Here is a 24,182-nt window from a genome sequence, read left to right on the forward strand (position 1 = left end):
CGCGCTGCCCGCCCCCCGTGCACGCCGGGCCCGCCGCTGCCCAGTGCCCAGCCCTGCGCCGCAACCCGGCGCCCCGTCCGCCCACCCTGAGCGCCACCGTGAACTCGCTCTTCAGGAAGAGAAACAGAGGCAAATACAGCCCCACGGTTCGGACCCGCAGGTGAGGGGTCGCTCGCTGGGGGTCGCGCTGAGCTGGGAAGCGCCGCTCAGGGCGTGGGGGGAACAGCCGGGTCGCGAGGGCTGTGAGGAGGCCCAAGAAGCACTGGCCTGGGGGGCCCAGAGGGCGAGGAACCCAGCCAGGAGTATGCGACGCGCGGGAACGCGGGGCCCGAGGGCCGTCCTTGAGCTGGGAAGCACCGCCAACGTGGGACTCTTCCTTTGGGCACCGTGGCCTCGCACAGTCACAGCCCTGGGTAGGTGCCAGGTGCTTCCCTGCGTGGTCTTGCCAGACCAGCATAGCCCTCTGCCCCTTCCCTTGGTGGGTACAGGTTCATGGACCAGACTATGGAGTGGGCGGTAACCTCTTACCCAATTTTCTCAAGAATCTCTTGAGTGTTACCAGTGCCTAGCCCTGTACTTTATAACTCTAAGATGGATGTGGTTGCTGGTCACAGGGTGCTGACCCCCAAGTTATTCTTTAACCTTCAGTTTTCTGGGAGCCTGCTTCTTTGTCTGGAGGAGGGCGGGGTTGCCAGTAAGAGTCAGCATTGAGGTAGGCAGGATCTCCTAGCCTCTGGTCCCAGCTTTGCTACATCTGCTGTGGGCAGATCACGGAACCTCTCAGCCTGTTTCCTCATTTGCAAAGCAGGAATGTTGCTAATATCTTCTGTGTGGGGTGGCTGGGAGGAGCCAATGTAACAACGGAGAGAATGCCCCTACCACATAGGAGGTGCCCACACAGGGTCAGCATCCCCCCACCCCTCCCCAGCGAAGGGGAGCTAGGAGCCAGGACTTGTGACCTTCACACCCAGGCAGTCCCGATTTGGACTGTACAAGTAAACAGAAATGGGCGAGTGGAGAGCTCCCCCTTGGAGAACACCACCCCTCCCTGTCTGTCAGCAGCTGAAATGGTGTGAGCCCCGCTGCTCCCCTCGCCCTGCTTCCTAGTGACAGGCGTGGGAGCTGGTGTTCACACCTGAGCTAATGGCAGGGTCAGGCCCGATGGTGCAGGTCCCCGAGGGTAGTGTCCAGCTCAGCGGTGAGAGGCGTGAGGGGCCTTGGTCCTACCACCCTGCTGCATGGCTGAGAGTACAGCCCCAGCCAGCCCCCGCTACCCAGCTGTGTGACCTGGGGAGCTGCTTGGCTTCTCTGAGCCTCTGTTTTCTCACCTGTAGAATGGGCATAAGAATAGTACTTCCCTGGTAATATTTTTGGCATGAGGATTAAATGAAATAATTCAGGGGAAGGGTTGAGAATTATAGGAAGCGTCGATCCACGGCAGCTACGATGAGTATAACTATCGAATAAATGTGAATAGGCACCTCCTGTGTGTCTGGGATTGAGCTGAATGCCGTGATGGACAGGCGGTGCACTGCACAACTCCAGGGGTGCCATTCCTGGGGGGTGGGGGTGGATGTGGGGGAGACACTGACAGTCTCCCTGCACTTGGTGGAATTATGCTTAATTATGAGTATGGTTACAGGCTGTCGTGGTGGTGGTGGTGCGAACCCGGCGAGGGTAGTGGGGAGGGGACGTAGAGCTGGACAGACAAGGTCTCCAGCCTGACAGCTCTGGTGCTCCCTGTCTGAAGTGAGGGCTGTCAGGGTTAGGGTGGAGACCTGGGAAGTCAGGGAGGACTTCCTGAGGAGGTGTTTGACCTGGCATGGGGAGGAGTGGATTGGTTAGATCCAGCTCTGAAGTTAGAGTGAATTCTGCCTGTATTTGATTTTTGCCAAGAAATCTGGCCTCACTGCGAGCCTCAGCTTCCCCATTTGTAAAATGGGACTAATTTTGCCCATCCACCCAGACCTGGGTCCCAGTAAACACCCAGCAGCCTGGCCTCACTTCCCATCCTCACCCAGGCAAAGTGCTGCAAGAATGGCCCAGTCCCAGTGAGGGGACCCTGTGGGGGAGGCAGGGCCCAAGGCTTTGAGGGCTGGTGAAAGGGGCGCATGTCCTCCTGGAAGCCACCTGGGGTACCCTGGGTGGTTAAGAGCTTAGAGTTTGATGTCATCCAGGTGTGAGGTCAAGCCCCAGCTCTGCCTCCTGAACTGTGTGACCTTAGGCAGGTCATGTCACACCTCTGAGCCTCAGTTTCCTCACCTGTGAAATGGGAGTGATGCGGTAACCCCCAGCTGGTGAGGTCGCTAGGGAATGCAGGTGATGGGCCCAACCACAGATCAGGCTCACCGTGAGTGCCCAGAAAGTCATAGCAGCCAATATTGGTAACCACACCCTGCTGTTAAGGGTGAGGAGGATGCTAAGACCAGAGCAGCCCAGGCAAGCTGGTCTCCCTCCAGCTGTGGAGGCTGTGGCCCAAGTGGGACAGGACATTCATTCACCCCAGCATTCATGTGGGCCCCCTCTTTAAGAAGACACATGGAGAGACACACATGCATGCGTTGCTCAGTGACAACTGGAAAGCTTGAGCAGTTTGGGGGAGGGCCCTGTGAGCAAAGCCCCCCTCCCACCGTGTGGGTGACTAGAACCAGCGTGATCCACTCAGCCATTTCTCAACATCTACTGTGCGCCTTGCATGGCCATGGACGTTAGAGCATCTCGTTCTGATCCCGTGCCTGCCAGGCTGGTGGTGGTGTCCCATTTCACAGAGGGTAACAGTGAGGCCAAGAGTAAAGGCAGTCACCTTGGGCTTACAGCTCACAAGTAGCCGATGGTGGGGACCTGGGGGCTCTTGCGGAGGGAAACTAGGTCTCCCCACCTGTACCTGGGGCTGGTGGCAGCTGTCTCTGGGGACTTCCCCAGGCTAGATGGTGGAATCCTTGGGGTTTGAATCTCTGACTGCCCAGAAACCCTTTCTGCCTCTCTTCTCTGTGGTTTTGCCCTCACTCTCCCAGTCCTCTTGGCAGAGGAAGTGAGACCTGGTAAATTAGATTCAGAACAGAATGGAGCTGAACCTATAACAATGGCTGCCATGGTGGCATTTCAGGCATTGTCAGGGCAGTCATCTGGGGACAGGAAGTTTAAGGGGAGAGGCTTAGCTCAATTCAAACCATTTAGGTGACACTCAAAGGAGGGTGAGAGGCGTCAGAAGGGCCCTGGGGGGTAGGGGATAAGCTGCCTTGGAGAGCATTTCTTTCCCAGGCTCCTCATCAAGGGGTGAGGCCAGGATTCCGAGCTCCTCTCAGCCCCAGGCAGGGCTGTGCAGGTTGGTGCCAGTGCTACCTGTCACTCTCCCTGCTGCCTGCCCTGGCCTGGCTCGGAGTGGGAAGACTGAAATGGCCCTTGGTCTTTGTTCTCTCTGTTTGGTGGGTCTTCTGTCTTCCAGTCTCCTGAGCCTGGGGAGGGAGACCCCTGTTGCCCCTTCCTGCCTCCAGGCAGGCAAGCCCAGCCCTTTCCTCCACGTTTCCCTGCCTCCAGAGCTAGCAGCCCCAGCTGGGCCACCAGACTCCTCCTGTCTGAGCGCTTGCAGTAGCCTGTTCACAGTTCCTGCTTCTGCTCCATCACCCCAGTCCCTTCTCCCATTGGCAGCCAGGGAGCTCTTTGTAAGATGTAAATCTGGTCCTGTCTCCCGCTGCTTAATCCACTCTCAGGCTGCCCTTTGCTCTCAGGTCCTGGGGCCTGCCACCTTACACAACACAAATGCTTTCCCCTCACTCTCTCCTTTCTGTACTGTTTCCAGCCCCTTGGCCTTTACTAATGCTGTTCCTTCTGCCTGCCATGCTCTTCCCGCCCCTCTTCACTCACATCTCTTCCTCAGTAGGTCTGTGTCCCTTGTGAAGCCCTCTCTAACTTATCTGCTGGGGCAGATCCACCTCCTCCATTGTCTCATCCATCTCCCTTGTCACTCTTATCTCAGTGCCGTTTGACTCTGCTTGGTGGCACACCTGATGGGAATGAAGATGTGTCTCCCCCAGAGACTGGCTGAGGCAGCCCATGTGCTGAATGAGTGAATGAATGAATGAGGGTGAGCCATGGAGGACTGCTAAGATTCTCCTCCACCCCACTGAAACATCTCACAGGAGCACATGCTGGTGCAGGCACACACACACACACACCCCCCCACCAAGAAGTGGGGTGGGTGGGTGGGGCTTCTATCTAGTGGAAAGAAAGGTATTCAAGGACTTGAGCTGAGAGCCTACCACCCCGTGCCTCGATCCCCCATCTTCTGTGTGCTCGGTACACAAGCGGCAACAATGCGGGAGATAAGTGCCGAGATAATGGAGGCAACAGGCTTCTGGAGGAGGGGGTGGGTGAAAAGGGAGCACCTAGGGGCATGAGTTGGGCAAAGTGTGCGTCCCTGAGCACAAGCCTGCAAAGGCATCATGTTGCATGAACAAAGCAGACTGATAAAGGACACAGAGAGCACGTTTGTGAGCATTTAAAAACATTCATACAAAGGAATTCCATATAGTGTTTCTGGATGCAGACACAGATATGTATTGAAAGTCTAAATCAGGCTTAGGAAGAAACCAGCAGCTCCAAAATTACCCTACCCCAGGGGAGGGGCTCAAGGGATAATGAAGGTTAACATTGGTTTGGTTTGGTTTGGTTTGGTTTTAACAAAATCTGAAGCACATTTGGCCGTGTGGGAACATCAGCTGAGTCTGGGTGGTAGGATTGCTTTCGGTATTTTTCTGCATGTTTGAGCTAGGTCAAGAGTTTTCAAGTTTTTTACGGTGAGGGGCGGGATGGACGGGGGAGCTGGCAGCGGGAACAGCATGGAGGGAAGCCCACAGTCCTGCATCTGAGTCCAGTCAGCAGGGACAGAAGGGGTCTGGGGGAGGAAGAGGAGCTGGCCTCAGGAGACGAAGGTGCCCAAGGCCTGGGGACAAGGATGCGGGGCCAGCAGGAGGGCTCTGGATGGGGAGACAAAGAGTCTCAGAAGTGGGGAGGGAATGACCGGTGGGGAACGGGGAAAGCTGTGAACACTTGGGAGGCTCTGAGATTGAGTCCTAGCTCTTTTTTTTAAAAAAACTTTATTTATTTATGTGTTTATTTCACAATATCATATTTTTAAATTATAGTTGATATACAGTATTATATGTTACAGGTATACAGTATAGTGATTCACAATTTTTAAAGTTTATAGTTACTATTTATACCATTTATATACATTTATTACCATTTATAGTTACTATAAAATATTGGCCATATTCCCCATTGTGTACAATACGTCCTTGTAGCTTATTTTATACCTGATGGTTTGCACCTCTTACTCCTCCACCTCCATCTTGCCCCTCCCCCTCCCCTCTCCCCACTGGTGACCACTAGTTCCTTCTCTACATCTGTGAGTCTGCTTCTTTTCTGTTATATTCACTAGTTTGTTATATGTTTTTAGACTCTACATGTAAATGATATCTTACAGGATTTGTCTTTCTCTGTCTGACTTATTTCATGTAGCATAATGCCCACCAAGTCCATCCATGCTGTACACCAGAAACTAATACAACATTTTAAATCAACTGTACTTCAATTAAAAAGCAAACAAACAAACAAACATCCCATTTAAAATATGGGCAGAAGAACTGAACAGACATTTTTCCAAAAGAGGAAATGCAAATGGGCAACAGGAATGTGAAAAGTTGCTCAACATCACTAACATCAGGGAAATACAAGTCCAGATCACAGTGAGACACCATCTCACACCTGTCAGAATGGCCATCATCAAAAAGAACACAAATAACAAATGCTGGCAAGGGTGTGGGGAAAAGGGAACCCTTGTACGCTGTTGGTGGGATGTAAATTGCTGCAGCCACCATGGAAAACAATATGGAGGTTTCTCAAAAACCCAAAAACAGAACCACCATGTGGCTGAAAAATCCCACTCCTGGGCATATATCCGAGAAAAACAAAGACATTAATTCAAAAAGATACATACACCCCACTGTTAACAGCAGCACCATTTATAATTGCCAAGATATGGACGCATCCCAAGTGCACATCAATAGATGAATGGATGAAGAAGATATAATGTATATATGCAATGGAATACAACTCACCCATAAAAAAGGATATTTTGCCATTTGCGGCCCTTCATTCACTTTTTTTTTGTCACTTCAAAAACCACAATTTTATAGCTGGCATAAACATTTTCATTGCATCAAAAACAACAACATACCTAGAAATAAACTTAACCAAGGAGGTTACCCTACACTCTGAAAACTGTAAAACACTGATGAAGATGAAGATGATACAAAGAAATGGAAAGATATCTTGTGCTCTTGGATTAGAAGAATCAACATTACCAAAAATGGCCATACTACCCAAAGCAATCTACAATTTGGAACCCCTGTCAAAATTGACATTTTTCACAGAACTAGAACAAACAATTCCAAAATGTATATGGAGCCATAAAAGACCCCTAATTGCCAAAGCAATCTTTTGTAGGTCTTTTTTTCCCTCTTCTTTTTTTTCTCTTTTCATGTGGTTTGATGACGAGAGAAGTTCCTTTAACATTTGTTGTAAAGCTGGTTTGGTGGTGCTGAATTCTTTTAGCTTTTGTTTATCTGTGAAGCTTTTGATTTCTCCATCAAGTCTGAGTAAGAGCCTTGCTGGACAGAGTATTCTTGGTTGTAAGGTTTTCCCTTTCATCACTTAAAATATATCATGCCAGTCCTTTCTGGCCTGTGGAGTTTCTGCTGAAAAGTCAGCTGATAACCTTATGGGAGTTCCCTTGTGTGTTATTTGTTGCTTTTTTCTTGCTAATTTTAATATTTTCTCCTTATCCTTAGTTTTTGTCAGTTTGATTCCTATGTGCCTTGGTGTGCTCCTCTTTGGGTTGATCCTGTGTGGAACTCTCTGTGCTTCCTGGACGTGGGTGACTGTTTCCTTTCCCAAGTTAGGGAAGTTTTCAGTGATAATCTCTCCAAAAATTTTCTCAGGTCCTTTTTTCTCTTTCTGGGACCCCTATAATGTGAACATTAGTGCGCTTCATGTTGTCCCAGAGCTCTCTTAAACTATACTCATTTCCTTTCATTCTTTTTTCTTTTTTCTGTTCTGCAGTAGTGATTTCCACTAATCTGTCTTCTAGCTCACTGATCCATCCGTTCTTCTGCCTCCTTTAGTCTATTCTTGGTTCCTTCTAGTGTGTTAATCATTTCAGTGATTTTATTCTTCAGCTCTGGGTGTTCTCTATATTCTCCAGCTCTTTGCTAAAAACTTTGCTCTGTGCTTCTATACTCCTCTGAACATCTTTGCCATCATCACTCTAACCTCTTTCTCAAATAAACTGCCTATCTCCTCATCACGTATTTCTTCTTCTGGGATTTTATCTTGTGCCTTGGGCTGGGAGATGTTCCTCTGCCTCCTCATATTGTCTAGATTTCTATTTGTATTTTTAGGTAGGTCAGTTATGTTTCTCGATCTTGGAGAGGTGGCCCTATAGGAGATGTTCTGTGCATCCCAGCAATACGTTCCTCTCTTGTCACCCAAGGGCCAGCGTCCAGCCCATCCCACTGTAGAGTCTGGCCTGTGTTTGTGGATTCCTTCCACAGGCTTTGGGGTTGTTGTTTTCTTACTTCTGGTATCTGCTCCCTGGTGGATGAGGCTGGACTAGAGGTTTATGCAGGTTTCCTGGCAGGAGGAGCCGGTGCCTGCCCACTGCTGGGTGGAGCTTGGTCCTGGTCCTCTGGTGGTAGGGCCGTATCTAGGGTTGTGTCTAGAGGCGGTTTGTGGCTCTGGAAGTCTGCTGATGCATGGGGCTGTGTTCCCACCCAGTTTGTTGTTTGGCCTGAGGCTTCCCAGCACTTAAGCCTACAGGCTGTTGGGTGGGGCTGGGTCTTGGTGCTAATGGTCCAATCAAGATGTCAGCCTCAGGAAAGCTCATGTAGATGAACACTCCTCCGTCACCAGCTTTTGTGTCCCCTGGGTGAGCCGCAGCTATCCCCTACCCCCTAAGGAGACCTTCCAGAACCAGCAGGCAGGTCTGACCCAGGTTCCTATGAAATCACTGCCTCTGCCCTTGGACCTGGCGCATGCGAGATTCATTGTACACTTCCCAAGAGTATGAGGTCTCTGTTTCCCCCAGTCCCATGGGGCTTCTGGGGCTAAGCCCCGCTGGCCTTCAAAACCAGATGTCCTGGGGTCTCCTCCTCCCAATGCCGGGACCCTGGGCTGTGGAGCCCGACGTGGGGCTCAGAGCTCTCACTGCTGTGGGAGGGCCTCTGCAACTTAATTGTTCTTCAGCTTGTGGGTCGCCCACCCGAGGGGTATGGGGCCCGATTATATCGTGAGCACACCCCTCCTACCGTCCCCCTGTGTTTCCCTCTTTATGTTTCCAGTTGAGAAGATCTTTTTTGCTAGGTTTGAGTCTTTTTTCCCAATGATTGTTTAGCAGTCGTGGTTTTGCTGTAGTCATGAGGAGAGGCGAGCTCGTGGTCCTACCACTCCACTGTCTTGACCAGAAATCCTAGGAGAAACCTTTTTTAAAAAAACTAAACTCTGAACTTTGTCCTGTCTCCGCAGTCCCCTCGATGTCCTCTTTCTGTTCCAGAACCCCAGGTTGCATTTAGTCGTCACGTCTCCCTCGTCTCTTCCTGCCTGACAGTTTCTCGGTCTTGTCTTTTGTGACTTGTCACTTGGTGAGGTCCCGTTAAGTATTTCGTAGAACACCCCTCAATTTGGGTTTGTCTGCCAGCTCCCAGCCATGAGATTGAGGTTGTGTATTACTGGGGAGGATTCCGAGGGAGGGATGTGTTCTCCATGGTGCCGGTGTCTGGATTCCACCGCGTGGATGCACCTTCTCCCTGGCGGTATTCACCTTGCTGTCCTCGTGCTGTGAAGTTACTATTTTTCAGAAGGAATCTATTTTACAAGACCAGGCGCCGCTGGCAAGCAGGAGTCGCCAGGAGAGAAAGGGGGACCACGGCGGAACCCCATGCACATACCAGGGACCAATGTAAGGAGTCAGCTCTGTTGTGAATGGCAACCCCTGTGGGGAGTAAAACACAGTGAATATGTGTTTCGTGAATGAATGGTCATTGTCACCATTTATGGAGCTCCTTCAATGTGGTAGGTGGTGTGGGCACACCAGGGCGGCCGGTCAGTGATAAGGTGAGGCACAGGTTGGTAAAAGAATTCACCAGAGATAAAACATGAGAATAGAAGGGAGTTTATTAGGGTACGCTGTCATAGGCAACAGTGGGCCACGCAGGCAAGAGGTGCCTGTGTGAGCCCCAAGGGCCGGTTACTGGGGTGTTTTACAAGGTCAGGTCATAAGGTGCCTGATCGGCTTGTGCACAGGGCTCTGATTGGCTGTAGGTGAGGTAAGAGGTTTAGGGCCTGTGAAGAGTGGTGGGGTTTATAACTCTGACAAGGTGGGCTGAAATGAACCAGCCTGAGCTACTGAGAGATTATTACCTAGGGCTATTAGTTTGTTAGGGGAAACACACCTAGTAAAGAATGTGCTTTATCTGTTGAGGGATCACAGGCAGACATCTGAGAGCCCAGGAATGGGGGTCATTGGACTTTGAAGAACGTCTGTTGGTCCAACAGTAGGTGATTAGAATGAATATTTATGGAGTGTCTCCGGTGTGCCGGGCTCATGAACTTATATGATGTCTAATCTGCTTTTGGGCCCCTAGAGGCTGCTCTGAACCTCCAGCTCAGTCCTCGAGTCCCCGAGTGGTCTTTGAAACCTGATTCCAGTGTTTCTGGAACTGACTCTGACCCTTCCCTTCCCACTTCACTTACCTAGATAAGATGTATCTCACCCATTTGACAGATGATAAAACCGAGGCCCAGAAATATAAAGCTCCTCCAAGGTTACACCCATGTTTGGTGCAGTCAGGATTTGAACCCTGTCTGGCTCCAGACACTAGCTGCCCCCGTGTGACCTTGGGCGGATGCCTTCACTTCAGAGGGCCTCCGTCTGCTCATCTGTGTAATGAGCAGGTGGGGCTGGATGACTTCAGGGGCACCTTCCAGTGCCCTTGGCCACTGCCCTCAGCACCTGTGTCTGTGTTAAACTCCTGAGTAAATGGAGGGAGGCTGGATATGTCCTTGTCCCAGTGTGTCACTTTGATCTGCCTCCCTGGTCCCTTCCCTTCTCTAAGGTGGGCAGGGGCATCTCAGCTTTCTTGGCTCAGCCAGGAGACTTTCATGTCCGTGGCTGGGACAGGACTGAGAAGAGGTTGAGAGGGAAGGGCTGGATCTGGGCCTTCGTCAGCTGGGCCGGCGGTCCCCAGGGGCCTCTTCTGGCTGCCTTCGTGTGGCTCACTAGCGAGGTGAAAAGCTGGACTGGCCCACCCAGTTCCCGGCCCTCTTGGGATCTGTGCACCCTCCCTGCTGGTGCCCAACCTGCCTGCATTCCTGTGCTCCTGGCACAGGGCTCTGCAGCTCTCAAGGGGACACAGGTCTGCTCCCGTGGCCAGCTGGATGGGGGCGGGGAATGCAGGACCCTTTGGGGCCTCTCATTCAGGACTCCAAACCCAAAAGGCAGAAGTGCTCCAAAAGGCAGAAGTGCTGAGACTGTGCTCCGCTGGCCTGGATTGGAATCCCAGCTCCACCCCGCTTTCTGGCAGTGCGACTGGGGCCAAGTTATCTAGTTGCTCCGTGCCTCTGTTTTCCCATCTGTGAAGTGGGAGAGCAGTGCTACTTCACGGGGTGTTAGGATTAAATGAGCTAATCTTTCTGTGATTTGCTTGGCACCAGCCGGGCACATGGTCAACCCTCTGTTGAGTGTTAACCAGCATCTTCCAGGCAGTTGGGCATAAGGTGGAGCTGTCCCAGCCTCCACAGAAAACAGGATAAAAGGCGGGACCCATTCAAGGGGGTGGGGGTAGAAGGGAAGCCCTATCACTTTTAAATGGCACTTGCCAATGTTTTTGGTAACAGCTTTGAGATATAACTCACATACCATAGAGTTCACTCATTTAAAGTGTACAATTCAGTGGTTTTTAGTATAGTCACTGAATTATCAACCATCACTATAATCAATTTTAGAGCATTTCATCACCTTAGAAAGAAACCCACACCCTTTAGCACTCACTCCTCACCTAATCCCCAACCCTACCCCAGCCCCTGGCCACCACGAGTCTACTTTCTGCTTCTATGAATTTGCTATTCTAGGCATTTCATATAAGTGGAATCATTCCATATGTGACCTTTTGTGTCTGGCTTCTTTCACTTAGCATCGTGGTTTCAGGGTTTCCCTGTACTGTCGTGTGTATCAGCACTGCGTTCATTTTTGGCAGAATTGTATCCCGTTCTGTGCATGGTCCACATTGTATCTATTCATTAGTTGACCATGTTGTTTCCACTTTCTGTCTCTTGTAAGTAGTCCTGCTGTGAACATTTGTGTACAAGTCTTTGTGTGGACCTGTGTTTTCATCTCTCCTGGGCAGATGTCAAGTAGAATTGCTGGGTCGTGGGCACCTTGATGTTTACCTTTTTGAGAAACTTTAAGACTGTTTTCCAAAGCGGCTGTACCGTTTTGCAGTCCAGCCAGCAGTGTGTGCGAGTTCTGATTTCTCCACATCCTTGCCAACAATTGTTATTGTCTATTTGATTATTGCCATCCAAGTGAGTGAGCAATGGTATCCCATTGGGGTTTGGGGCATGTGGCCTTTAAGTGAATCTGTTGAGCACCTGTGGTAGGGTGGCAGCCCAGCAGGACTGTCACATGGTGTTGTTAACCAGCCTGGTCTCTAGGGCCTGCCTGGGTTAGAATTCTGGCTCTGACATTTAAATGCTGTGTGACTTTGGGAAACTTACTGAACCTCTCTGGTCCTCCATTTTCACATCAGTAAAGTGGAGATAATAATATGATCACCCACTTGGCCACTACCTACCTGAGGTGGTAATGAAGATTAAGAAGTGAGCAGGGAGCCTGGCTGTAGAAAGTAAATGTGAGCTCATACTACTGTGGTGATGGTGGTGGTTGCTGTGTGTTGGCTCTTCTCAGCACCCCTATGAGCAGCTGTAGCCCAGTGTTTGATCATGTGGCCTCTGGAGCAAGACTGTCTGAGGAGATGATCCTGGCTCCCATTCATAAGCTGTGTGACCCTGGGCAGGTGCCTTGTCATCTCTGAACCTTATTTGCCTCATCTGTAAAGGGGCAGACAAACCTCCCCCAGGGGCTTAGAGCTGGGATGCTGTCAAAGTAATGACCATGAATGTGTCTGCTGTCTGGTGAGGTGTGTGCAGTAAGTGTCAAATTACCATGATGTCTCTGCCATCGCCCTCAGGTGACAGATAGAGAGACTGAGGCATCTTGAGGGTGAGGTGCTTGCCTGGGATGGTCCAAGCAGTAAGTGGCCTAACAGGACTTGGAACCCACGCCTGTCTGACCATAAGCTCCTGCTGAGCTGTCCTTTGTTCTCCAGCAGGACTACCAAGTCCCTGGGGCTGGCTGTCCCCTCACCTCGGGTCCCTTCTGGTGCTGGGCTTCAGCTAGAATAACAGGTGGGCCAGGGAGGAGTCCAGAAGGCGCTTTCTCAAACCTGCCCCACCCAGCTGGTTTGGGCACTGGCCTTGCCCTGAGGTGGAGCCGGTATGAGCTCCAGAGGAGCAAAGTCCCCCACCTGACCCACCCTGCAGGTTCCCAGTTGTGGCCCAAACCATCATGGGTTAAATTTTTTGGTTGAGACTCACCACGTCTGACTGGTGAGGCCAGGTTGATGGTGAGTGGCTGGGGTAGGGCTGAGGGGCAGAAGTGCTCACAGTCCCCATGGGGTCTGCCCAGCCTGGGATGCGGGCGATGGGGTCGGCCCATGACCTGGCAGCCTTACCTCACCTCACTCAGATCCTCCATCAACAACGTCCTTTTCTGAGCCTTCCTGGACACTCCACTAAATACCAGCTTTCTCCACTGCAGGACTTCTCAGAGCTTTTATTGGCTCATGAACGTATTGAGGGGTTGGGTTTTCCTAACCACCTTGACTGACAAAGCCTTCTTTTCAGGGGTAATTTATAGGACTGGGGTTCCTGGGACCCCACTTTGAGAAAGACTCCCTCTTTGGTTGACTTTGCAGAGGGTGTGTCCTGGGTCTTGTTCCCTAAGACTCCCCTCCTTCCCACTTCCCCTCCCCCAGTTCCTGTGTGTCCAGGCCTGGCACATGGCAGATGCTCAGCCAAGTTTTGGGACATGGCTGGACAGACTCACAGCTTCTGTTTGCTGGCCTGTTTGTGCACACCTCTCTGACTCCCCCCGACTCCCGTATACCTGCATTGTTGGCCCTGAAACCCTGGAGGGAGGCAGGGTCCCCTGGGGAGCCTGTAAAAATAACAGCAATAATAATACAGCTTTTTGGGTCCTGCCCTGGAGATCAGATTCAGAGGGTCTGGGTTAGGGCTTGGGAATCTTAATGTTTCATGTCACAGTAGGTGTGTCCCAGGCCTTGATTTGAGGAATTCCACTCTGAAGAGCTGGTAGCCCCCTCTGCTTGAGGGTCAAGAGCCCTGCCCTGGCCACACCCCAAGGGACATGTCTAGGACCTGCCTCTTTTGTGGCCTTTCCTCACTGGAGCCTTCTGCCCACAAACCCTAGACTCCTCTTCATCCTTCAGATCCCAGCCACCACCACCTCCTCCAGGAAGCCTTCACTGACCACCCCCGTCCCCACCCAGCCAGTCAGGAGGCTCCCTTGGTCATGCCTGCCTCAGTCTCATGACTGTTTCTGTAAATGCTGGTTCCCTCCCAGTCTAGTGGTAAACTCTCAGAGGGCAAGGCTGTGTCTGTGTGCAGTACTGGGCCTGGCACACAGTAAGTACTTGAGTGTGGGTGGAATGAAACTTTTGGGCTCTTAGCTGCTCAGGTCCCACTGTGGAGTTGGTATACAAGGATCTTTGATGGAGACAGGGGACTGACTGCTAATCTTGATTATCGCTGGCTGGCTGTGTGACATTGGCCAAGGTGCTTTCCCTCTCTGGTCTTTGTTTCTTCCTTTGTTTAAAGAAAAGAACAAAGTTGGCGTTGGACAATGATCAGAAAGTCTCTGTAACAACTCTAATCATGAACTTTTGTGAGACTTACCGGGTGCCCAGCTCTTTGCCTGCATAACCTCACTCTCATTCCTAACACCCCACTGGGAAAGGTGTAATTATTCCGTCTGATAGCAGGAAGCAGAGGCACAGAGAGGGACAGCAGCTTGGCCAAGTCACACAGCCAGAACCCACATCTGGTTCCAGAGCCAAGGTCTTCACTCCCACAGTAGTGTTTGCCAGAGTTGTCTGTGATGTGATTTCGGGGGTGGGGAGGGTGCTGACAGATGTGACGGGAGAGAACACGGAAACACTGACTGAGAAAGCTGTTCTGATTTCAGGTCTCTCTCAGAGGCTCTGAGAACACCCAGGAGGTCTTAACTTGGTGCTAGCTCTGCTCGAACTTGGCTGCGCAACATGCCAATCTATGCTTTTAAGCAGGAGAGGGTAGGTCTCAGTCTCAATGTGTGCATCGAGCGGCCTGGTGTCCAGCTAGAATTTCATGCTGTCATTTGATTTCCAGCCTAGATGCTGAGATTCTGCATTGGGCAAAGCCCAAGCCCAGGCTGTCCGGAGGAGGCAGAGCTGCTTTCAGCTGCACGCAGGGCCAGGCCCCAGGTGGAACCACCATGCAGTGTTTCAGAGAGGTGGGCTCAGCGTCGCCCTGCAGTCAGTTGGAAAAGTGCAGGTCAGGCCTTGCTCGCACTTCACTGGAGACCATGCCCCCTGCTAGTGCGCCTGCCGGGTCCACTCAGCTTTGGAAATTCAAACTGAAGGAAAGCCAACCATCCCATAACTTCTTTAAAATAGTTAAGGAACCATTCACTGCTGATCACATGGAATGCAGTGAATGAGGCTGCAAACCTTATCTTATACCACATTCCCTCAAACGTTTTTAGAGACAAATTTGACACGCAAAACTCCATAAAATATAGAAGAAAACATAGAAGAAAGTCAACATAATCTCGGATTTGGTCACGTAGAACCTAAGCTTTGAGTTTCAACACATGACACAAAAAGGCAATCTACAAAGGAAAATAAGCAATACCATGGACTTGATCAAATGAAATGTTTCTACTCTGTGAGAGATGTTGTTCAGGACATCGGAATACAAGTACACACTAGAAGTAAAATTATTTGCAAACACATGTCTCAGAAAGATTTTGTCTCAAAATATGCAAAGAACTCTAACGCAAACAACCCTATTCCAAATAGGGAAAGATCTGAATGGACACCTGGCCAGAGAAGATACAGATACCATACCACATTACGCCCAGGATGGGGGAGGAGGGGGCCAGAAACACAATGTCCAGCTCAACTCCTGAGCTCTGTGTGACCCTGGTCTAGTTCAATATGGAAATAGTAGTACACAAAGCTAGGGCAAACATGTTCAATGTTAAAGACAGAAGGATTTAATTCTTGAGTTAGGAGCAAAGCCTGACACCTGGCCTTCACCGCTGTACAGTACACTGGAAGTTCTACCCAGTTTTGAGAAAAAAAGCCATACGTGTGTAAATGGAAAAAAAGAAAACTGTGTCTATTCAGGGAACTCAGATCACATCCTCTCATATATAAAACTTACTATAATCAACACAAAAATATTTAAGCTAATCAACTAATGCAGCGAAGTTACATATTCATAACAGTCTATCTTTTTTGTATACACTCACAATAAATAATCTGAAAAATAATTCATGAAACCACTTGCATTTCCAGTAACATCAATATTTCTATCCAGGAATATATTTCATCAACATACAAGACTTGTTTTTATGGAGGTAGAGTTAGTCTGTACGTTTGAAATTACTGGAAAGTAAATTACTTTTCAAGACACCATGTCAATACCATGCCAGAAACGCTAAGAAAACAGCAGATTTCCACACAGAAGCCAAGCCTTACCCAGATCCAGTTCACCCAGGCTCCACACAGTTTAGAGGCACTGTGGAAAGGCTTTACGAGGATCCACTCTCTTCTGTGCTGTGGATGACCTGGGTGTGGTAGAAACAGTGGTATTTTTTTTAATTCCAATTTTTCACATCATTCTACCACAAACCAATCAGAAATAATAAATGAATTCAGAAGTTTCAGAATCAATACACAGAAATCACCTGCATTTCTAAACACTAATAATGAACCATCAGAAAGAGAAAGAAAACAGTCCTATTTATAATTGCATCAAAAAGAACAAAATACCTAGGAGTAAATTTAACTAAGGCCATGAAAGCCCTGCACACTGAATACTTTGAGACATTGATGAAGAAATTGAAAAAGACACAAATAAATGGAAAGATACCCCGAACTCATGGATGGAAGAATTAATTTTGTTAAAATGTCCATTCTACCCTAAGGACTGTACACAGTGAATACAATCCCTATCAAAATCCCAATGGCATTTTTCACAGAAATAGAGCGAATCACCCTAATATTTGTGTGGAACCACAAAGGACCCCGAATAGCCAAAGTGGCCTAAGAAAGAACAGGCTGGAGGCATCTCCTGACTTCACACTACAATACAAAGCTACAGTCACCAAAACAGTGTGAAACTGGGATGAAAACAGGCACGTGGAGCAGAGGAACAGAACACAGAGCCCAGAAATAAACCTACACATATGTGGCCGGAACACCCCAAGGGGAAGGACAGCGCCGTCAGCAGGCAATGCTGGGAAAAGAGGACACCACATGCCACGTGCTGTCTACACCAGACACAAAACAGATAAAACCCCAGTTTTCCACACCAAGCCCACCTGGGTCGTCTGAAGATGGACTCACCCGACCCCCCCCAGCAGTCAGCTGCACACAGGGAGCTTCTCCCCACTTGTCCTCACCTTTTCCTCCTGGAAGCACCGGGGTCATCAGGAAATCCAGCTTCTGTCAGCATGGACGCAGCCCCGCCTTGTCCTGAAGCCACAGCCCCAGAATCCTAAGGAGACTGAGTTCCTGTTGCATAGACGCTGACCTGCAGTTTTTCCCCAAAGCGCAGCCATGGTGGGGCCTGAGGAGACAGCTCCTCTCAGCAGAGAGCCAAGTCCATGGTGGAAGCCACGTGGGTAAGAGGTGCAGGCTCAGCGCCACCCTGTGGTCAATGCAGAGAGAGCAGGGCCAAGTTCACAGTCCAGTGGAGACATTGCCCCCTGCTGGCAGAAGTGCTGAATCCATTAAACTGGAAATTCAAACTGAAATGGAGACAATGTCCCTTAACATCTCCAAAAATAGTTAAGGAACAATTAATGGGAGACCGTATGGAATGAAGTGAGTGTAGCCATAAGCCTTATGACTTATACCGAACTCACTCAAAATTATCGATAGACAAATTTTAAATGCAGAACTATTGAAATTATAGAGGTAAACGTAGAAGAACATTTACATGACCTTGGGTTCAGTCATGTAGAGAATGAGCTTTGAGTTTTACCACACAACACAGAAAGCCAACTTACAACAGGAAAACAAGGAATATAACAGACTTTACAAAATTAAAGATTTCTACTCTAGGAAAGACGTTATTCAAAAAACCAAAAGACAAGCCACAAACTGAGAGAAAAATATTTGTGAAGCACATATCTGATAAAGGATTTGGACTCAAAATATACAAAGAACTCTAAAACAACCCCATAAAAATGAAATGGGTAAAGATCTTAACAGGTGCCTGGCCAAAGAAGACATACAGATACGCTCAACATCCTGCACTATTAAGGAATTACAAATTAAAATCACGAGATATCACAGCACACCTATTAGAACTGCTAAACTCCAAAAATATGAAAATACCAGTTGCTGGTGGTGAGGAACAAGAACTCTCCTTCATTGCTGGTGGAATGCACGTACAGCCACTTTATAAGACAGGTGGGCAGTTTCCCCCAAAGCTAAACAATTCTCACCTTGGGATCCAACAATCTTGCTTCCAGCAAATGCTTTGAAAACTTATGTCCAAATGCAAACAAGGCTGTAATTATGCACAGCAGCTTTACTCACGGTGGGTAAAAACTTGAAGAAATCAGGATGTCCTTTAATAGATGAATGCATAAGCAAACTGGGGTACATCCATGTCAAGGGGACCAGAATATGGATTAAGGAGTGTCACAGGATGGAATATGCAATGTGACACAGAATCTAACTGTATTAGAAATGTATGGGGAAAAAAAAGAAATGTATGGACAAAACTCGATGGTGGAGCAAAAAATGCTGACTTAAATTAACTTTGGAAATGAATAAAATCTGTATTGAATTAAGTTTTGTTAATTAGCAGTTATAACAGGAACTTTCATTCACTGCTGGTGGGGTGCCTAATGGGACAGCCATTGAATATCTTTTTATGTGTTTACTGGCATTGGACTTGGCAATGATTTCTTGGGTATGGCACCAAAAACACAGGCAATAAAACAAAAATATAAATAAATTAGGCTTCATCAAAATATAAAACTTTTGTGCTTCAAAGGACACTATCAAGAAAGTTAAAAAGATAACGAACAGAATGGGAGAAAATATTTGCAAATCGTATGTCTGATAAGAGGTCTTGTCTCCAGAATATATAAAGTGCTCTTACAACTCAACAACAAAAAGGTAAATAAACCAAATTTAAAATGGACAAAGGACTTGAGCAGACTTTTTCTCCAAAGAAGATACACAGATCACACAATATTACTAGCCGTCAGGGACCTGCAGATCAAAATCACAGGGAGGGGTCATTTCACATCTGTTAGAATAGCTGTTATCAAAAAAATGGACGTAATAAGTTGGCAAAGATAGGGAGAAATTGGAACCCTAGTATATTACTGATGGAAATGTGAAATGTTGCAGCCACTGTGGAAGACAGTTTGACAGATCCTCAAAAAGATAAACATAGAATTAACTTATAATCTAGAAAGGCCACCCCTAGGAATATACACAAAAGAACTGAAAACAGATATTCAAACAAAAAGTTTTACAGGAATGTTCAGAGCAGCACTGTTCTCAAGAGTGAAAAGGATTTGCAGCAACGTGGATGCTCCTGGAGAATCATTCTAAGTGAAGTAAGCCAGAAAGAGAAAAAAAAAATACCATATGAGATTGCGCATATGTGGAATCTTAAAAAAAAAAAAGCATAAATACAAAACAGAAATAGACTCATAGACATAGAATACAAACTTGTGGTTGCCAAGTGGGCGGGGGATGGGAAGGGATAGACTGGGATTTCAAAATTGTAGAATAGATAAACAAGATTATACTGTATAGCACAGGGAAACATACACAAGATCTTATGGTAGCTCACAGAGAAAAAACTGATAATGAATATATATATGTTCGTGTATAACTGAAAATTTGTGCTCTACACTGGAATTTGACACAACATTGTAAAATGATTATAAATCAATAAAAATGTAAAAAAAAAAAACGAGTGAAAAGGTGGAAATAACCCAAACATCCACCTCAAGATGAATGGATAAACAAAACGTAGTCCATCCACACACTGGCGTAATAATTCAGCCACAAAAAAGAACTGAGGTACTGACACTACAATGTGGATGAGCCTCAAAAACACTACGTTAAGAGAAAAAAAATGAACATGGAAGGCCACGTACTGTGTGATTCCACTTCTATCAAACGTCCACAAGTGGTAAATCCAGAGACAGAAAGCAGCCAGTGGTCGCCGAGGTCAGAGGGAGGGTGGGAGGGGCAGGGTCTCCTTCTGGAGAATGAGGATGTCTTGGAACTAGACAGAGGTGCTGGTTTCAAATGTCATTCACGTACTAAATGTCACCAAATCATACAATTCAGATATAGTTAATTTTGTATTATGTGAATCTGACCTCATTGAAAACCAAAGAAAAAGAAAGCATGCCCTGACTGGGGTGAGTTCCCTTCCCTCACCCTCCCTCACCCTGGCCCTAAGGCCTCCCACCAGCCAGCCGCTGCCTGGGGCCTGGCCAGCCACAATTTAGACACGTGGGCTCCAGCCACACTGTCCACTCCATTCCTCTCCACCAGTAGCTCCCTAAGTCGACCCCCAGGCCCCCTTCTCTCTGACTTCTTCCTAGATGCCCAGCAATGAGCAACCCCTTCACCAGGACTCACAGGATCTTTCGAACCTTGCTCTGCCTTAAACCAGATCTCAGCACACGGTTTCCAAGGGTTGCCCCATCTGAGTAGGGGGAAATTAGTGTCTTCCGAGCAGCGCGGTGTGCAGGCTTCTGGCCTAGATGAACTCACAGACACTTGAGGGGGTCCCACGTACTGAGGGGCAGCATGGTCACCCACAGTCACACAGCCTGTAAGTGGCTTCACACTCAGATGCCCCCAGGACAAAGTGTGTGAATCAAGTGAACAGGGTCCCTGGCCACACAGAAGAGGTGTCCCAGCTGTCTGATCCCACAGGGGACGCAGGCCCCATGTGAAGAGGTAGGAGACAGATGCTGTTATAAATACACCAGCCGGGGGCTTCCAGGTGCGGCTCCAGGAAGTGGACGCACGCTTAGTATTTTTACACTTGGTGAGAGCTGAGGATGCCTGTGCCTCACTTCCGTCCACACCCCCCCACTCTCTGGGTACTAAAGATACATTCTGGGTCCTGCTCGTCCTTGCTGACCAGGACCCGGCTCTGCTGAGGCTCCCCACCAAACCTCAGGGCTCCGCAGCCACACAGAGGGGAGGGGATGCCTGTTTGAGCCAGAAGAGACCATTGCCTTTGGGGGCCTGGGGCTGCAAGTCCCATTCTGCCCAGGCCACAGGGGACCCTGGAGCCCCTCCAAAGAGGTACCCTCTCTGGCTCAGCACCCAGAGAGAGAGAGGCCTCCATTGCATCCTGTCTTCAAGTGTCATCACGTCCAACCCCAGAACAAACTCATGCCAGCCCTCACTGGGCAGTGACCCCCATACCAGACTCAAGTCCGGCAGCCAGAGGGAGAGGACCTTCTGCCTGGGGCCCTCAGCAAGAGTGATGGGGTTGCCCCGGGAGGGGCCACGGTCCCTTGGGCTAGCCAGAAGGGCTGGCAGAGGCAGGGACACTGTTGAGTTGAACTGTGCTCCCCAGAAATTCATATGCTGAGGTCTTAACCTCTAGTCCGTGTGAAAATGACCTTACATGGAAACAGGGTCTTTGCAGATGATCAAGTCAAGATAAAGTAAGTCATCAGGTCAGCCCCCATCTACTATGATTATGTTGCTATAAAAAGAAGGGATTCAGACACACACACACACACACACACACACCCGCCTTGTCAGGACTGGAGCAGTGCGGAGGCAACAAATTTGTATTATTCTCAGCCAGCTAGTTTGTGGTTACGATGTTACGGCCGCCATAGGAGACAGATACAGGCACCCTCTGCTCTGTCCCCCTTCTATCCAGACCATGGGGTGCGGGGTGGCGGCAGGGCCCTTCACTGAACAAGGCCACTGCTGTGTGGTCACTTCTGCCTCTGACTGGGAGCTCTGGCCACAGCTCTCAGCCTCCTGGGACCCACGGGAGGATGAGGACAAGGAGGAGCAGGGGGCCTCCCCTCCTGCTATTCCTGGAGCCGAGAAAACCCAGGAATAGCCAGACACTGTCCCCCCCACAACATGTCCTCCAAGGCCCTCCCCTAGCCATTAATCTGGAACATTTCAGTAGGGGAGGTACCTCAGGAAGACACAGAGAGATGACACTTGGTCTGGTCACAGCATGCCACCTGTGTCCACTGGCCCAGGCTGGCCCTTTAAGGAGGGAATGGAAGAACAGGCTGTGGGGCAGACCCCCGTCTTCTCAGAGGGGCCTGGGGTTAAGCCAGGAAATAAGGAGGGAAGTGGTAGGCAGGGGGCCTGGTTGGCAGGATGCTGAGAGCAGAGCCCCACTCGCGGAGAGGCAGAGAGGGGAGAGCCCTCCTTCCTCCATCCAGACCGGATGTGTGACCACTGTGTAGGTGGCCCCCGACCAGAGGTCCAGTGCCAGTCCAGGGTCAGCTCCAGCGACTTCAGTCCGTGTTCCTGCTGCAGCGCTGTGGGGACTGTCTGCCAAGGGGAGGAGGGCCTCATGTGGCCTGTTCACCAGCATCCTGCCTCTGATTGTGACTAATGCCCACACAGCTGCCTCCTGGCCGGGCATCCAGGCTCTGCTGGTTACAGGAAAGCCCACAGGCCCAGGCCAGGCTAGGCTCCGAGCTCTGTGTGCTTCCTGTGAAGGCCAAGGGGTAGCCACCCCCGTAGCAGCCCAGGGCACAGTAGTCGCTGCTACTGTCCTCGGGCCGTGGGAGAGCTGGCCTGGTAGGGCTTGCAGGGACCCAGTCCTCCTGCGGCAGGTAGGCGGGCGGCTGCCCTCCCCACTCCATACGCCCTGCTGGCAGCACATCTGCTGGGAGGCCGGTGCTGGCCTCCTCCTCCTCTTCCAGGCCCCCTGACTGCCAGGCATCCGCTGGGTCATAGGTGAGCAAAGCAATGGCCTCCCGGACACCGGACTCCAAGGCTCCTCGTGGGGCCCCAGCGTGGTCCTGGCTCGGCTGTAGACTGGCTCTCTGGGCCCCTATCCAGGTCTAGAACAGAGCATGGAGAGGAGGGAAGGCCTCAGGCAGCATGTTCAGGGCTCATCATGGGAGCAGCCTCCCCCACTTCTCCAGGAAGCTCTCCTGACATCCCGACATCCCGCCATCCACACCCAGAGGCCAAGCAGTGCCTCTGCCTGAAACATTTGGTCTTCGCCACTCCCCGCCACCTACCAGTGCAGCCTCAGTACAGGACCCCGATTCCCTTCAAGCCCCTCACCACTCCCCCAGCGCAGGGCCCGGTGCCCACGGCGGCCTGAACCCGGGCGACAGGGACCGAGGGCTGATTGCCACTCCAGGCCCTCCCAGCAGCGTCAGAGACTGGGCACCTCGCCCTGTCCCCCACTGACACACACACCACACACGACAGGAGATGCTGTTGGGGCTGGCACTTAAGATCCAAGGCCGGCAGACCTGAACCCCTCTGTAGGGCCACAAGGGACCCCCCCAAAAGGAAACTGCTCCCTAGGAGGGACAGGGAGCCTGCACCGAGTGCACCACAGACCACAATTTCCATCACAGCCCTGCCTCCTGGAGAGCCCCCTTGTGGCTCCAGAACGCCACCTGAGACATCTAAATCACCCCTGGCAGGTACCATGGTTCTACAGAGAAGGGGCTGGGGGCAGATGACCAGTCCAGGCCATCAGAACCTTTACCCCACACAGCCCGGACAAAGCGCTCAGCTTTAAGCTTCAAATTCTATGTCTGGATGACAATCTTGAAAACCAGACTCCCTGTTACGAGAGAAAAGGGCCAGGCGGAAGGAAGCCATGCAGGGCCAGGAGGGGAGAGCCTGGGAAGAGCGGGTCTGTGGACCCCGGGAAGCTCTGCCTCCTGGGCTTTGCCCAAAGGGAGGGACCCGAGAGGGTGGGAACCGGAGACCACCCACTGGAGCTTCTCCTCAGCCACCTCCTGCCTCTGGAGCAGGAACCACAGGCCAGCAGGGAGGGTCTGACCCGCCCGTGGGTTGCTCTCAGCTTGCCCGGGGCCTGTGAGAGCCCCCAGGGCACTACGATGGGGACACGTAGAGTCAGCTCACTGGTCACAATGCCAGGAGGGGCCGAGCGCTCCACAGTGGCCACCAGAGTAGCCCAGGGACCAGGGAGGGCCCCAGGCATAAGAGCACAGGCACAAGAGGCCCTCCCCACGGCCACCAGACACAGGCGCCTTCGGAGAATAAGGGACCAGATGCATGGCTGTTGCAGATGGGCCCCCAGGTTGGCACCGTGAACTGACCGTTTGCCTCAAAAGGCTGCGGCAAACCAGAAGAGGCAGAGGTGACATCACGAGAACCTGCACATTATTTCCCCATCAACAATGGGATTAGAGCAGTTCTTCTGCCCATATTTTAAATGGGTCGTTTGTTTGTTTGCTTGCTTTTTAACTGAAGTACAGTTGATTTAAAATGTTGTATTAGTTTCTGGTGTGCACGGAGGGCATTATGTTGAGTGAAATTAGTCAGATCGAAAGACAAATACTGTAAGATATCACATGTGGAATCTACAAAAAAAAAAAAACAAACTAGTGAATATAACAGAAAAGAAACAGACTCACAGATGTAGAGAAGGAACTAGTGGTCACCAGCGGGGAGATGGAGGCAGGGAGGGGCAAGGTGGAGGCGGAGGAGTAAGAGGCACAAACCATCAGGTATAAAATAAGC

At 50.1% G+C, this 24,182-nt stretch overlaps 1 protein-coding gene and 1 non-coding gene across 7 annotated transcripts in view; one reads left to right on the top strand and one right to left on the bottom strand.

Moving 5' to 3' along the window:
* LOC116151956 (uncharacterized) lies at window positions 1-18,275 on the top strand. Its single transcript, XR_010377632.1, has 2 exons — window positions 1-160; window positions 14,563-18,275. It is a non-coding gene; the product is annotated as an uncharacterized LOC116151956 (transcript).
* Window positions 9,075-24,182, bottom strand: part of IL9R (interleukin 9 receptor) — a 23,288-nt gene continuing 8,180 nt past the window's right edge. For 3 of the 6 annotated variants that reach the window (XM_064478224.1, XM_064478228.1, XM_064478229.1), the window contains 4 exons: window positions 20,088-22,513; window positions 19,595-19,762; window positions 16,865-17,112; window positions 15,745-16,027 (listed from right to left, as the gene is read on the bottom strand). In XM_064478224.1, coding sequence (XP_064334294.1) covers window positions 22,016-22,513 — 498 coding nt within the window. In that variant the 3' untranslated portion in view covers window positions 15,745-16,027; window positions 16,865-17,112; window positions 19,595-19,762; window positions 20,088-22,015. Of the gene's footprint in view, window positions 14,704-15,744; window positions 16,028-16,864; window positions 17,113-19,594; window positions 19,763-20,087; window positions 22,514-24,182 lie in introns of those variants that run through there. The other 3 variants (XM_064478225.1, XM_064478226.1, XM_064478227.1) reach the window with 3 other exon arrangements.

This window comes from Camelus dromedarius, chromosome 24 (genome assembly GCF_036321535.1).
Source record: "Camelus dromedarius isolate mCamDro1 chromosome 24, mCamDro1.pat, whole genome shotgun sequence".
In the NCBI taxonomy this organism is placed as follows: Eukaryota; Metazoa; Chordata; class Mammalia; order Artiodactyla; family Camelidae; genus Camelus; species Camelus dromedarius.